Source organism: Heptranchias perlo, chromosome 31 (assembly GCF_035084215.1).
Source record: "Heptranchias perlo isolate sHepPer1 chromosome 31, sHepPer1.hap1, whole genome shotgun sequence".
In the NCBI taxonomy this organism is placed as follows: Eukaryota; Metazoa; Chordata; class Chondrichthyes; order Hexanchiformes; family Hexanchidae; genus Heptranchias; species Heptranchias perlo.
In genome coordinates this window covers 34,263,552-34,278,840 of record NC_090355.1, presented here as the reverse complement: position 1 = coordinate 34,278,840, position 15,289 = coordinate 34,263,552, and the positions used below count along the sequence as shown (strand labels likewise).

Here is a 15,289-nt window from a genome sequence, read left to right as displayed (position 1 = left end):
AAAGTTTAGGTGTAACGTTGGGGTTAGAAAAATCAAGTTGTTGTACCAAGTGGAATAGGAAAGGTTAATCGAAGCACTACTGCACAACTGCAGGAAGAGGAGTCACTGGTAAAAGGCAAGTTCAGGACTGATTTCAGGAAACACTTTTTGATGTAAAGAGTGATCAACACCCAGAATTATTTTCCAGGTAGGGGAGCAGAGGCAAAAATTCTGAAGTAATTGAAGAGAGAGGAGGTGAGGAATAGTAGGTTTCCACAATAGAATAAGCTAGATGGGCCGAAGAGCCTCCCTCATTTGTAGTTAACTTTTTTGACCAACTGTTCAGTTAAACTTGTTGGGATTCCACTTTCCATTCACTACGGCTTCATCAGCGCTGCCCCACTGCAACACACTGGCTAAAAACCAAGCCAATAACGTCTTTAAAGAAGGACAGCAATGGCGCTCTCAGGTTGCTGACACCATCTGATTGATCTGCTGCAACTCAAAGTATGGTACAATTTATTCTAAGGGTAGTTGAGTTGCAATTCACATGGTTCTAAATCTGCAAGAATCAAACTGGCACAAAAGGTGCACTTCTCCAGGCTAAGCTCATAAGACCAGTAGGAGTTTCAACTGGGATCTCTGCCCCAGTAGCAAACTCCCTACCCTAGATTTAGTGTGCGATAAATTTAACTACTTGTACAGAACATGGTGCGGTCTCTCATCACCTGCAACTCCAGACATTGGTCTAACATCATTCTGCGCTGGATCCAGGATTTCTCCAGGTCTGCACGTTCACGCTCCAGGATATCCAGTTTCTCCCTGATCTCTGGGCAAGCATAGTGCCCTCGAGCAAGCAGCTGATGCCCAAACTGTTCAAACGCCTGGAAAGTGCCAGCCCTGGCATCAATCTCAGTACGATGCTCCTGCGGGGGATGGGAATAAAACAAAGTTAGGAGAAAAAGATAAATATTTACTTTAATTGTTTTAAAGTAGAGATTTGCTGATTCAGCATTCCTGCTGCATGCCAGGAGCGCACATCAGGAAATTGTACATCTCCCGTCAATGACTTTCTGTCCACATTTGCACCAAGCATGCAACAGGAGCAATGAGGTGGAAAATCTCCCCTTAAAAACCAAGAGGGAAGAAACAAAGAACTAAAAACATTTGCAACGCTTGCTGATTTCGTTTTTCTGCGGGAGCGGGTTGCAAAAGTAAAAAATGCAACAGTGTCAGTAAAAATAATAAAATTTATAAATTGTTGTCTCTCGTAAAAACAGAAAATATTAATTTTTAAGTTATTAAAAATGTTGATACTGCAAAGGGCTTGAGTATTTTTCATTTCTCAGGCAAATAGCTGCTGGCTTGTTCTGTTCCTGTTTTCTTTTAAAAGAAAAACAAAGTCCAGAAAAGCACAGAAATCTAATGAGAGATGGGGAGTGCCTCAAGGACCCCCTCCCCCAAATTTATGGATGGAAGAGGTAAATTTCCCCATATCTTTCGTTAAAAATGAACCAAGAGTTGAAGGAAAGTCTCTCATGATGCTTGCGGCTGTAAAGTTGTCATGACAGGCCAAGGAATGAAAACACTTCAAATAATCTTAAGCCACCTGGAAAAAGACACTATTTCAATTTTTCATTACCTGGTGTCTCTCCAACAGGGCCTCTGCCCCAGTAACATCCTTGGCCAGCTCCTCTGAAGACACCAATCCTCGGATTCCATTTATCCAGGACATAAGGTCCCTGTGAAAATAGTAAAAGGATCGGTCAGCTGCGACTGCTTTCTATCAATCCTTTCCTCACAGGAAACGTGAAAGCTGTGTTTCCCATAAAGCTTGCCGCTTAGATATTTACAAGCAGCAGGAAGCTTAACAGTGATCTGTTCTGGTAAGCTGTGCACCGTTAGCTAATTTAAACACCAGCAGCAATCCTATGGGGTTCCTAAACCTCGGCTCTGCCGATCTGCACCTGAGCTCTCTGGACTTGAGGGTCACGCCCCACTTACCTAAGGAGAGGGAGTTTGGATTCTACGCTGGGCAAAAAAGAAACCCTAGAGGTAAATTTTTCAGTAGCTTCAAGACTCTTAAACACGATGTCGCATGTCAGACACCTGAACCATAAAAATGTACTTATGTTTCAAACCATTATTTTTTCAATTTGCAACTGCTCTTTGGTTACAATACGTTGACATATATGTTAGGATTCACTTTGCATGGCATAGAATGCGAGGTAAATGATCTGGTGAGCAAGCTTTGCTGAGAACATGGGCTGTGAACATCTGCAAAGACAGATTCTTGAGCAGCGATAGCAATGTTAGTGTAAATTACCACACTTGCCTGATGGGTCAGAGGTTGGAGGGTTTCAACTGTGCCACTAGAGCTGTGCGGAACACTCGTTTCAATCTCCCTAACTCTTTCAATAACAACAGAAAATGCTAGAAGTACAGAGCAAGTCTATCAGCATCTGAAAAGAGAAAAGACGGGTTAACATTTTGGGTGAAGATTTCTCCTATACCCAAAATGTTAACTGACCTCTTCTCTTCTCATTCTGTTTTTATTTCCGACTTCCAGCATTTGTAGTTTTTCTTTTTTTTTTAAATTTCCTTCTCTTCCAGGTCAGGGTCCCCCCCCCCAAAAAATGTAAAAGTTTCTAAACAAAACATAGGGTCAAAGCACGAGGAGCCAGGGGTAGATTTCCATCTTCAGTGATGCCAACAAAGGGTTTCACTCACCTGAACTGTGGATCAGGAATTTGGGTACATGCCCCTCCACAAATAGACATAAAATCAAAAGGGGACATGCGCACCTGATTTCCTAATAAGCATATTTGCCGTGCAAAGCTCTACACTGCGAGTGCTGAAGACAAAAATCATCCCATTATGAGCCTACATGCAGCCCATTTAAAATTATTTCCCACAACAATCGATGTGGTAAACTTCAATACTCGCATATTGTTATAGGATGTTAAATCTACACAGGGGAAAAAAAAAACGTTTAGCCTACCTCACGCACTATCAAAAACAGGCAAGTTCTTGTGTGTGAAAATCTGACTTAAATGCTCAAAAGGGAGAAAGAAAGTCTGGGGGAAGACAGTAATTTCCATTTCCTCCATCTATACATGAAAAATAAAACAATGCTTATTTTGTGGCCTCATGGGGACTTACCATTTTGGGCTTCCATCCCATCTCTAACAACAGGTACAGAGAGGAAGTAACCAAATCTCAGAGTAGCACAATTGTTTTTGATGGGAGTCAGAATTTTGGACTGGCATGGCAGCCAATTTGGAGTTGCCAGACCCCAGAAAAGGGAAGTCTGCGGCATGCTGCAAATGGGCTACTGCATTTGGTGGGTACTGCAGCAGTTCACTCAGACGTTTGGCGACTAGTGACAGAAAGCAAAATACCCATTAGCTTACACATTACAGATAAAGGCAACAATTCCCAATTTACCTGAAGTCACTCAGAAAACGCTGTAGGTCGTGAGAGTCATTCAATTTTCCTTTACGCTGGTCGGCGCGCTCCACCAGGTTGGTCCAGGCCTGATTCAGTTCTGTGCATTTTTCTTGCACATCCTCAACTGATTCGGGATGGGACTGAATCAGCCGGTTTGCAGTTTCACCCAGAGAATTCACCTACATTCAACAATTAACATTCATAAAACAGGCAACAGATCCCACAGTAACGAATGCATTAGCTGGAGATTTAGGACTGAAGTGCAATACATAGAGCCATATTTTCTGCTCCTGTATGAATGTGCTCATACATGAATGTGCTCATACTAAATTTCCCTGCATTATTAAAAAAAAATATTCTTTTGGGTTAATGCCTGCATTAAAAATGTGCACAGAAAAATTTAGTACTAGCGTGTTAAGAGTTCACACAGGAACGACGGGGATATTGTATCCCGCTACTATACTGCTCTTCCTTCAGTATTCCATTTTTGATCCCGCAACATGTGGCATATCTCAATACATCAGTCATTTATTTTCTTTTCCTAGGTGAACACAATGGGGCAATAGGTTTCCCATCTGATTTCTGTCCATTTGGGACAGAATGGGCGCCTGGTTGTTCTTCAAGCCGGCGCGGACACGATGGGCCGAATGGCCCCCTTCTGTGCTGTACCTTTTCTATGGTTCTATAGGTTTTATCCTGTGCCCTCAGCACAGGATAAAACCTATAGAAATCCATTTCTGTATTTGTTGACTTACTATTTTGGTTTATATAAATATAAACGTAACCATTTTCTGCAACGACAGCACTGTTTTCCTTTAGGTAGCTGGCACTGTCTCAGAAATCTGGATGGGTAGTCCCCAGGAATATGGGGGGAGGGGGGTCCCCCCACACAAAATTGTTTGAAAACCATTGCCATGGAAATCCAAATGGCACAAACGGATAGAATTTGAATGCCACAAGATGTCCTTTCCCTCTTTGCATAACCAAGATTCTGGTGTAGAGATTATTTGATCTTTAACTGAGGTAATAATTTAATTCATGTGATTTTGAAAGCTTTTAATCTTGCAATAGCCAGACATCTTCAAAATGTATACACAGTTATCAATGGCTCATTTAAATATATCCTGGAGGTTCAAGCAATCATTAAATGTGCTTTGTGAAATAAGAAGCCTGCTATTTTGGGAACAGCAGGACCAAACCATTTCCTGCAAGAATTACAGACTGTTTGTCATTTCATACAGACAAGAAGAAACAGAAGCTCACTTTATCTCCCAGAGCAGCAAGGTCCCGTTCAAATCCCTCGTGTTTGCGCTGCAGAGCCTGGACGCTTGCTAGGTCATGTCCATAATTATCAGTGTTCAAAGCTTGATTTTTCTCTTCGATCCATTCCTTGGTTTCATCAGCATCTCTATACAACACAAAATCAAATGGGTATGTAAATATTTTAAAAGCTACCATTCTCAATCATTTTCCTATAATCGAAATCCCAGCTAAGTCAATCCTACTAAATGTATGTTACTTTCTAAACAGACATAGATTTCCAGTTAAGCGAGTAAGGAAAGGCAATGCAAAGAAACTATTTTTCCTGAGTCTCAACAGATAGATCTTTATTCTTGCAATCTAACTCACCTGTGGAATCTCTGCACCTCGTGCGCACTGCCCAGGACCTGGCTGCGTTCCTCAGCCAGTTGTTGCAGTGACTTCCAGCGCTCGTTCAGTTCCTGATAAAAAGTGGACAAAAATACAGTTAACCAATTCAACATATAGACATCACTGCTGATTTAATCCTTTCGCTAGCATAAACCTATTAGATTTTAAACCAGATACTTCAGGCATCGTTTACACAGAGATGTCATGTCTAAAAGATCTTCCACTTCGCCATAAAATAATACCTTTAAGAGATGTCTATATATGTTTGTGATATGAATTAATGCAAGTTCCAAAAATGAAACATCACATCCATCATAACTTACTGCATACAGAGCATTGCTCAAAAAGTGCAATATACCAGTAAAATAGCTAACAAGACCCAGGACCATCTCAACCCTAGTTAAAATTTCTCTCAAGAGGGACCTGGCCCAATGCTCACTTTTAGCAGGACTCAGCGCTATTTGTCCAGCATTTTACACCCATTCTATCAGGTATAGGTGGTAGCTCTCTTAGTCCTCCTCATTACACCAACCTCTGTTGTTGTCCTTGTGTTCACTGTCCTCATCACGGTGATCCTCTATGTTGCTGTCCTTACCCATGTCATCTTCCTCGTTTACATCTATATTGCTGTCGTTGGTGCTGTTCTCCTCCTCTTTGACATAGTCTTCCTCTTTTTCATTATTCCCATATTTTTTGCCATCTTCCCTCATCATTTTCTTCTTCCACGCCATCCTCCTCTTCCTCTACACAGTCATCATCCTCCCACTCTGTGTCTTTGTTGTTATGCTCCTAGTCACATCATCCCCCTCCACATCCACAACCATGTCATCAATATCCACACCATCCTCATCTAACTCCTCATCTTTGTCATCGTCCACTTCATAGTCATCGGACTTACGTCATCCTTGTCTCTATTATCCTTCTTCTCATTGTTCGCCTTCTCACCAGCCATTATTAAAAGTTATTGTCACAAAACTGCCCTGAGCCAGCAAGGCTACAATGGTGCTGTATTTTCACTGAAACTATCAAGGTCACAAATTTTACTTCACTCTACTGCAAACAAACACTTTACTGTGCTTATTTGTATATCTAGAATTCTACTTTACTATAGCCTTTTCTGTATAATGTTACAAAATAAATTTTTCAAATAAATAAATAAATATACACACAAAACGCACATTCAATATTTAAAGGGTTAACTTATGATGCTAAAGCATGATTTCACAATTATTATTCATAATAAATCAGCTCAGTTGCAATAACCATTGGCGTATATTCGGAAGCCTTTATGGAACACATAACAGGTTTATTATGCAACATAGAAGCATGAAGTGTGGGGAAGGGAGGACTGTACTTTAACTAGGCCACGGGTGAAAATAACCATAATGACAGTACAATGACAGGGCATTGTAGCAAATGAGCGAAACACAGCCACGAAACACAGTGAGGAACCCATCACTGCATGTGAGACACAGGTGCAAGAGGCAGTGACAGAAAGCAATGGATCCATCAGTTCTTACCTTGATGGCATTAAAGCTAGCCACCGTCTGTACCGTCATCCGTACAGTCTAAACCGCAACCATGAATCACAGCAGTGGAAAACCAAACCAGTCACGATCCATCGGTTAGTGAAGAGAAATGTTAAAATTAGAAATATGCCCACTCAGATCGAACAGAACATGACATGCAAGAGCTGTCCATCAACAGCAAATCATTAACCATGTTTAGAATCCCTTTTGGGTGATCTGTGTGAGCAAGTGCAGAATGAGAAATACAGGTCACACCCCACTCCATTAACATGTCTATATTGACAGTTAAGAAAGCAGAATGAATGAACGGTGAATCAACAAGCACCAGGTTACGGTATAAGATAAGTTTTATGATTAGATGAAAAGAATGAAACATGTGAGCTCTTCCACAAATAAAAGCATTTAAATATTTTGTGCACAAGTGTCATATTAACAAGTTACAAATAACAGTTTTTCCACTATATGCCTCAGTTTTGGTATTGGTGGTAAAATCACAATCAAGCACAAGATTGAATTTACAGTACTGCGAGCCCCATCTATCTGTACAATGGTGGCGGTGGTCACTCATCGCAAGTGCTCCTCAACTTCTTCCCTCTTCGCCACCCCTCGTTCACTCACGCTGGGGTACGATTCCACAAACATCAGTTCAAGTGGCCATTGTTCACGCATGAGCCTAGACAGCAATTTTATCAGGCTATCTGACCATTGAGGGCATCGAAGGCCAAGCCCAATCCCACCCTCACCAGGCATTTACATGTGCATTTTCCTGTGAGAGGCCTGGAGCGGGAACTCAGTCTAATTGGAGCAAACCAACTGTGAGTAAATTAGAAAAGACTACGGTTTTCCAAATATAATCAAGCAATGACACAAACTTCTTTTGATTGTTTGCTTGTTAGTTTGAATAACCTAGATTAAGCAAAATAATTCTGGGGTGGTGGCTGAAAAGTGTTAGCTTAATACATGATTAATTTCAAAATTGTGGAGCAGCTCACACATTACCATCCAAGTTGAAACAGGTAGTGTTAAGGGACGAAAGGATATATTTGTTAAAATTGAATTATATGCTTTTGTGACTAGGATCTTCTCACAAGAAAGGACAACAGAGAGAAGTGTGGAAGAAATAAATAAATGACTGATTAGCAAATAATCATTGAAATTACAATTTTTAAAAAGTACATTTAGCAGCAGTTTGTAATCATAGCTGTAAGAATTACAAACTCCTGAAATACTGCTAACCATTTTAGGGGGTTTTAGGATGACATGTCTTGTTGCACAGCACTGAGTTACAATTCTGGTTTATGAAAGGGATTTGCTCTCTTCTCTTCGGAACGAATTCTGCATCTACAAAGGTTGATATGAAATGCTGGAAAACTGGTATAAACAAGTACCACATCAGGCAGTAAATGGGTAAGCCACATGTCTGCTTGTACCGCCCCATACAGACTAACTGGGGGGGGGGGGGGCGGGGGCGGTGCATCTCCACAGGGATTCTCCTTTAAGCTCTGCGGCTCGACCAAAGTTACAGCGGACGAACAGGAGAACCCCAGCGGAAATTCACTGCTTTTAAACAAAGCTTTGCAGTGTGTCCAAAGCTAATAATAAAGCAAGATTACTAAGGAGACATAACTGAAGAAAAAATATGGTCTAGCTGCAGACTGAAGAGTCATCACTTTTACCTAATCTGCCATTACATTAATGTAGACTAAAGGAACAGGCTGATCAACACAGACCTGCAGCAGATGGAAGGAAAAGAATCACCATCAATATTTCAAGCCCTGCAGTCCACACTGACAGCAACCCTTAATTGTAAACCATAAGCAAGGCTATCAACTTACAGCTTTCAAGGAAAAATAGATGGAATCATGGATTTTGATCACCATAACACCAGTAAGGGAAACGTAACAAAAACAGCCTTTCATTTATCCAGTCTCTGTAAGTCAGTGCACCCTGGTGACTATAAATTAAATCTATGCCTTTCTGTGACCTGGGAGGGGGGGGGAAACTATTTTGAAAACAGACAAAATTGAAAATAAAAAGATGAATGTCATCTAGTAGAATTATAACTGATGAGGGCCTGTGGAAAATGATGCAGGCGTGGTACAAATCAGATGGCTTTTAAGTAAAAAAGCACAGGATCCTTGAAAAGGAAACTCATACCTTCCACGGTGACGCTGTTTTAGAGTCGCTTTCATCCTATGGAAAGAACGTACATGTCGTTTTAAAAAGAAGATACACAGATTAAAATTTGAGAAAGAAATTGGATGCGTACAAATTAATTCAGCCATTATACCAGCGTAGCATGGGCCACAAAACTGAACCCAATGCAATTCCAACATGGATTTAGACAAGATAGAAATGATGATTGATGTTGTCTTTCAAATGCTCAACATGTTCCTACCAAATTCCTCCCAGCGTTATTTTTATGCTGTATTTATTTTAAACAAGTTAACATCTGCATTAAATAGTACAGAAAGGAATTTGGTCCAAACACATTAATTGTTCATGAGAATCATGCTAATAGTCATTTCTACCTCATAGATATACCTTCCTTTGGAGAAAAGCTTAAAACATGCCAAAATTCAAGAGTAGAGAACAGCAGCACAATCCGGTAACAGATTGTAAAATACAGATTAAATCTAGTATTAGTTTATACAACACTAGCTTTGTTATTTACATCAGCCTGTAGACTACAATAGCACTGGTGTGTTCTAAGATACCTGCTGCGTATAATGGTGTTCATGTTTCACCTTCACATGTTCAATTTATTCAATATCAGGATTCATACCTTGACAGTTCCAGGGGCAGATCCTAAAACATGTTGTTCCTGAAATAAGAAATGGAACAAAGAAGTTTAGGAATAAAAAGTAATTGCTACAAAAGAGAGGCCCTAAACCTACTGGCGATGGGGAGAAACTGAAGGAGACCAACAGCTAGTCTAGAACAGTCTACCAGGCTTGAAGCTTCTCACCTGCTTAAACCAGGGGTTCCAGGACTGACAACAGGCAGCACAAAGAAAAATCCAAATTCCACATGAAAGCAGATTCTTTGCACGAAATGTAAAATAACCCATTTATTTTTCATTTTTATAATAAATTACAAGACTGATCCAGATGGTTGGAAGGCAGAGCAAAGGTGAAGTGCTTCTAAAATGGACTGACAATTAGCTACAGCAGAGGAAGCAAAGGGTGATTGTACACGGAGATGGAAGGAGGTAACTAGTGGAGATCACAGAAATCAGTGCTAAGGCTGTTGCTAGTTATAATATATGTAAATGACTTGAAGCTGAGGACAGAAATAAAATTCTTTATGCTTGCAGACAACAGGAACAAGCTGATCAAATACAGAAGACCTGGATAGATTAAGGAGCTCGGCTGCTGGAGGGGCAGATGTCGCTTAATGTGAGTAAATGCAAAATCACGATATTAAGAAAGGATAACAGTGGCAATATAAACCACATGGTACTATTCTACATAACAATACAGGAGAGGAATTCAGGGTTGCTGGTGGATTGATCGCTGATGCCATCAGTACACTGTGTGGCAGCGGTAAAGGCAGCAAATAAGGGCTTCACAACCAGAGGAATTAAGCACAAATCTCAGGAAGTTTACACAGAGCACTGGTCCGGCCCCACCTGGAGTATTTTCAGATAAGATATTAAATTACCATCATGGTCAAGTGGATGTAAAGATCCAATGGCACTTTTTTTTAAAAAAAAGAGCAGGGAAGCTCTCTTAGTTTGTGGGACCCCAGAAACCTGAACAGGCAGAAAAGGCTTTAATTTAACATCTCATCTGAAAGGCAGCATATCCAACAATGTAGTACTCCCTCAATACTGCATTGAAAGTGCCAGCCCAGATTATGTGCTCAAATCTTGGTGGGGCTTGAATCCAGAACCTTCTGACTCAGTTTGGGAAAGATTGCTTCAAACTCCTAGTGAACATCAAACTCAGTTAAGAGTAGTAAGAGGTTTGTTCAGAACTCAACCTCAACTTTTCTAAACCCTCCATTCTCTCCTTTCTTTACTCTCGCCTGTCAGTGTTTGGTGAGGGAAAAAAAAGGTACATTTTCCCTGCAGTTTCACACATTTCGAAGCCTCAGGCTTGGAGTTCAGCACAATTGCACAATTTTCAGTTCAAGGAGCACTAACTCCTCAAGTTTATTTTCCTTTGGGAGGGTAAAAAATGCAGCTGCAGATATCACACGGATCCCCTTCACTCTACTTATTCATTTATGCAATGTGTGGGGGGGGGGGGGGGGGGGGGGGGCGGGGGACTTTAAAAAAAAATGTTAAGTTTCCCAGTGAACATTAAACCGCTTTTGGAACAGAGCGGGCTGAAAAGCTACCATACCTGAGTTACTTGTACTTCTTCAGCCATCAGACCCTCGGACTCCAGATCATTCGCCACCTTGTTAATATCTCGCAAGCGAGATTCATTGGCTTTCAGGTCCTTTAAAAAAAAATTAAGTTGCTTGAATTAACAAACTCTTTCACTTGAACAACTTTTAAGTATACCTCGAACACACCAACTTTACCGCAAGGAGTGGCTGAGCCAGAAATCATTACATCATTTAAAGGGACATTAGATAAATATTTAAAGCAGAGCTATGGGGAGAAAGCAGGACATAGAGATTAGCTCTAGCAAAGAGCTGGCAGACACGATGGATCAAATGGCCGCCTTCTGTGCCATCAACTTCTACAGTTCAACTTTCAAGGTGCAATATTGGTGTCCTTTGGAGGTTAAGTCAAGCGGTAACTTCAGCAAAATGGTTTTACAACCATTATAAAAAAGGCAACTGAAATACATGAATTATGCAAATTAGAATTCTAAGAAGGAACTCTACAATTTTTCCAGACATGCAGCAGCCAACAGCTCCTTAACTGAGCGTCACTGCCTCTACTAGTTAGAAGACCATCGCATCCATTTGGTGATGCCATCCTGGTTTAGCATGCTCATGCACACAGGGAGGGGAGACTGGCAGAGTCAAAATTTCTTCCTCCCAGAAGTACTATAACTAGATATTGCAAACAATCGTGCCACAGTGAAAAGCTGGAAATTACTTAAGATGTCGGGTGACGATTGACTACCACTTCATCTCAGTACTGAACTTTATATTTACCATTGCACTACTAATCTTCCACTTAATCCACCTTCTTAGGCGATGCCAAATGGATCAGCTAGTTAAGTCAAAGGGTAGCTGAGTCCTACAGGCCAGGAAGGTCCCAGGTTAATCTCAGATCTGTGCTGAGTTAGCAGATGGTGGAGTGGTAGAGGTAGGGAGTCGGTCAGGGCCCCTGCTCCCGATCACTATCCAGCAGCCCTGCTGGAAGGATGAGCATCTTGATGTCAGACAAGCACCCCATCGCGTTTGGCTGTGATGCCCCCTACAAATGAGTAGCCTGTTGAGACTCACCACCTTGGCTCACAGATAAAGAATTCGCAGTTGGGCAAGTTCATGGAGGGCACCCATGCAATCATACCGTAGCACGAGGCAGCACGTTCAGGAAGGGTGGGGGGAAAACGGCACAAAGGAAAAGGGAAAACGTGCAACTTTTTTTTTTATTCGTTCATGGGATGTGGGCGTCGCTGGCGAGGCTGGCATTTATTGCCCATCCCTAATTGCCCTTGAGAAGGTGGTGGTGAGCTGCCTTCTTGAACCGCTGCAGTCCGTGTGGTGACGGTTCTCCCACAGTGCTGTTAGGAAGGGAGTTCCAGGATTTTGACCCAGGCACGATGAAGGAACGGCGATATATTTCCAAGTCGGGATGGTGTGTGACTTGGAGGGGAACATGCAGGTGGTGTTGTTCCCACGTACCTGCTACTCTTGACCTTCTAAGTGGTAGAGGTCGCGGGTTTGGGAGGTGCTGTCGAAGAAGCCTTGGCGAGTTGCTGCAGTGCATCCTGTGGATGGTACATACTGCAGCCACAGTGCGCCGGTGGTGAAGGGAGTGAATGTTTAGGGTGGTGGATGGGATGCCAATCAAGCGGGCTGCTTTATCTTGGATGGTGTCGAGCTTCTTGAGTGTTGTTGGAGCTGCACTCATCCAAGCAAGTGGAGAGTTTTCCATCACACTCCTGACTTGTGCCTTGTAGATGCTGGAAAGGCTTTGGGGAGTCAGGAGGTGAGTCACTCGCCGCAGAATACCCAGCCTCTGACCTGCTCTCGTAGCCACAGTATTTATATGGCTGGTCCAGTTGAGTTTCTGGTCAATGGTGACCCCCAGGATGTTGATTGTGGGGGATTCGGCGATGGTAATGCCGTTGAATGTCAAGGGAAGGTGGTTAGACTCTCTCTTGTTGGAGATGGTCATTGCCTGGCACTTATCTGGCGCGAATGTTACTTGCCACTTATGAGCCCAAGCCTGGATGTTGTCCAGGTCTTGCTGCATGCGGGCTCAGACTGCTTCATTATTTGAGGGGTTACGAATGGAACTGAACACTGCAATCATCAGCGAACATCCCCATTTCTGACCTTATGATGGAGGGAAGGTCATTGATGAATCAGCTGAAGATGGTTGGGCCTAGGACACTGCCCCGAGGAACTCCTGCAGCAATGTCCTGGGGCTGAGATGATTGGCCTCCAACAACCACTACCATCTTCCTTTGTGCTAGGTATGACTCCAGCCACTGGAGAGATTTCCCCGATTCCCATTGACTTCAATTTTACTAGGGCTCCTTGGTGCCACACTCGGTCAAATGCTGCCTTGATGTCAAGGGCAGTCACTCTCACCTCACCTCTGGAATTCAGCTCTTTTGTCCATGTTTGGACCAAGGCTGTAATGAGGTCTGGAGCCGAGTGGTCCTGGCGGAACCCAAACTGAGCATCGGTGAGCAGGTTATTGGTGAGTAAGTGCCGCTTGATAGCACTGTCGACGACACTTTCCATCACTTTGCTGATGATTGAGAGTAGACTGATGGGGCGGTAATTGGCCGGATTGGATTTGTCCTGCTTTTTGTGAGCAGGACATACCTGGGCAATTTTCCACATTGTCGGGTAGATGCCAGTGTTGTAGCTGTACTGGAACAGCTTGGCTAGAGGCGCAGCTAGTTCTGGAGCACAAGTCTTCAGCACTACAGCTGGGATGTTGTCGGGGCCCATAGCCTTTGCTGTATCTAGTGCACTCAGCCGTTTCTTGATATCACGTGGAGTGAATCGAATTGGCTGAAGACTGGCTTCTGTGATGGTGGGGATATCGGGAGGAGGCCGAGATGGATCATCCACTCGGCACTTCTGGCTGAAAATGGTTGCAAACGCTTCAGCCTTGTCTTTTGCACTCACGTGCTGGACTCCGCCATCATTGAGGATGGGGATGTTTGCAGAGCCTCCTCCTCCCGTTAGTTGTTTAATTGTCCACCACCATTCACGACTTTATGTAGCAGGACTGCAGAGCTTTGATCTGATCCGTTGGTTGTGGAATCGCTTAGCTCTGTCAATAGCATGTTGCTTCCGCTGTTTAGCACGCATGTAGTCCTGAGTTGTAGCTTCACCAGGTTGGCACCTCATTTTTAGGTACGCCTGGTGCTGCTCCTGGCATGCTCTTCTACACTCCTCATTGAGCCAGGGTTGATCCCCTGGCTTGTTGGTAATGGTAGAGTGAGGAATATGCCGGGCCATGAGGTTACAGATTGTGCTGGAATACAGATGTAGTTAAATTTATCTCCTTTTTAAAAAAAATAAAAACCAAGATTTCTAATTTAAATCTGTTACAACTATTTACTCTATCCACTAGTTATAGTGGACTAGAACAAATGGCAAGGACAGGCCCTGGCCTTTTAGCCATGAGAATAATATATCAGGTAGCCAAATATGAAAGAGAGCTACCATGGCATTTACATTTAGGTTATGATTTTACAGTTTCTATTGTATTAGAACAGTTTGAGTTAAAAGTTTTACTTACTTTCTGGAAGTCATCAAACTTCTTCTGCAGTCCTTCCACCTGTTCCAGGTCAGTCCCCACCTCCTCACTGGTCAATGCTGCCTCCTTCTCGTTGATCCACTGCTGCAGCTCATTGGCTTCACGGAAAAGCATGAACTTCTTACAGCTCTTTTCCAGCATATCCTTCCGTTTCCTGCCCAGTTCCAGAATCGACTGGTATCTGAAAGGAGACGTAAATAACAAAGTCATTCTACAGCAACTGGCAATCTCAACTAATTAAATATAAGCCAATGGCAACACAAATTTAATTGTCTGATTGTAGGATTGCAGATGAAGATGGACATCAAATTAGAAAGAAAAACCTTAACTGCAAGATATCTAACAATGATGACTAAAAGACAAAAAAAAAATTGCAGACACTTGCTACTCATAATGGTTTGAACGGTACCCAGTCTATTATAGCAACACTGGGGTTATGTCACAAGGGTGGTGTACATACTTACAGAACCAACATCTGCCGTCCTCAATATAAATTCCTATGACCTTTCACCATTCTACCTCCACTACCTCCTCAGCCGTACCCTGCAGTCCTATGACTCCGGCCTACTGTACTTCCTCCCTTCCCTACCAAAGGTTGGTGGCAGGATCTTAACTCCTGCTTGGTGTTCAGGCCCCATCCCTCCTGCGCAGTTCCTTGCTTAGCACCCCGACATACTGAAATGTTGCATGTGCAAGTTGTCGGATAGGTACAATTCTGGTAAGTATATTTAAAGCTCCCTTAGCTCACATTACGTGTTGAAACAGC

The 15,289-nt window shown here is 42.6% G+C and overlaps 1 protein-coding gene across 5 annotated transcripts in view; it reads right to left on the bottom strand.

Annotated features, from left to right (window-relative positions):
* Nucleotides 1-15,289, bottom strand: part of sptan1 (spectrin alpha, non-erythrocytic 1) — a 94,826-nt gene that overhangs the window by 36,324 nt on the left and 43,213 nt on the right. For 4 of the 5 annotated variants that reach the window (XM_067969948.1, XM_067969950.1, XM_067969947.1 and 1 more), the window contains 10 exons: nucleotides 14,506-14,704; nucleotides 10,958-11,056; nucleotides 9,394-9,432; nucleotides 8,766-8,801; nucleotides 6,600-6,647; nucleotides 5,059-5,150; nucleotides 4,693-4,837; nucleotides 3,427-3,608; nucleotides 1,622-1,721; nucleotides 708-905 (listed from right to left, as the gene is read on the bottom strand). In XM_067969948.1, coding sequence (XP_067826049.1) covers nucleotides 708-905; nucleotides 1,622-1,721; nucleotides 3,427-3,608; nucleotides 4,693-4,837; nucleotides 5,059-5,150; nucleotides 6,600-6,647; nucleotides 8,766-8,801; nucleotides 9,394-9,432; nucleotides 10,958-11,056; nucleotides 14,506-14,704 — 1,138 coding nt within the window. The remainder of the gene's footprint in view (nucleotides 1-707; nucleotides 906-1,621; nucleotides 1,722-3,426; nucleotides 3,609-4,692; nucleotides 4,838-5,058; nucleotides 5,151-6,599; nucleotides 6,648-8,765; nucleotides 8,802-9,393; nucleotides 9,433-10,957; nucleotides 11,057-14,505; nucleotides 14,705-15,289) is intronic. The other variant, XM_067969949.1, reaches the window with a different exon arrangement.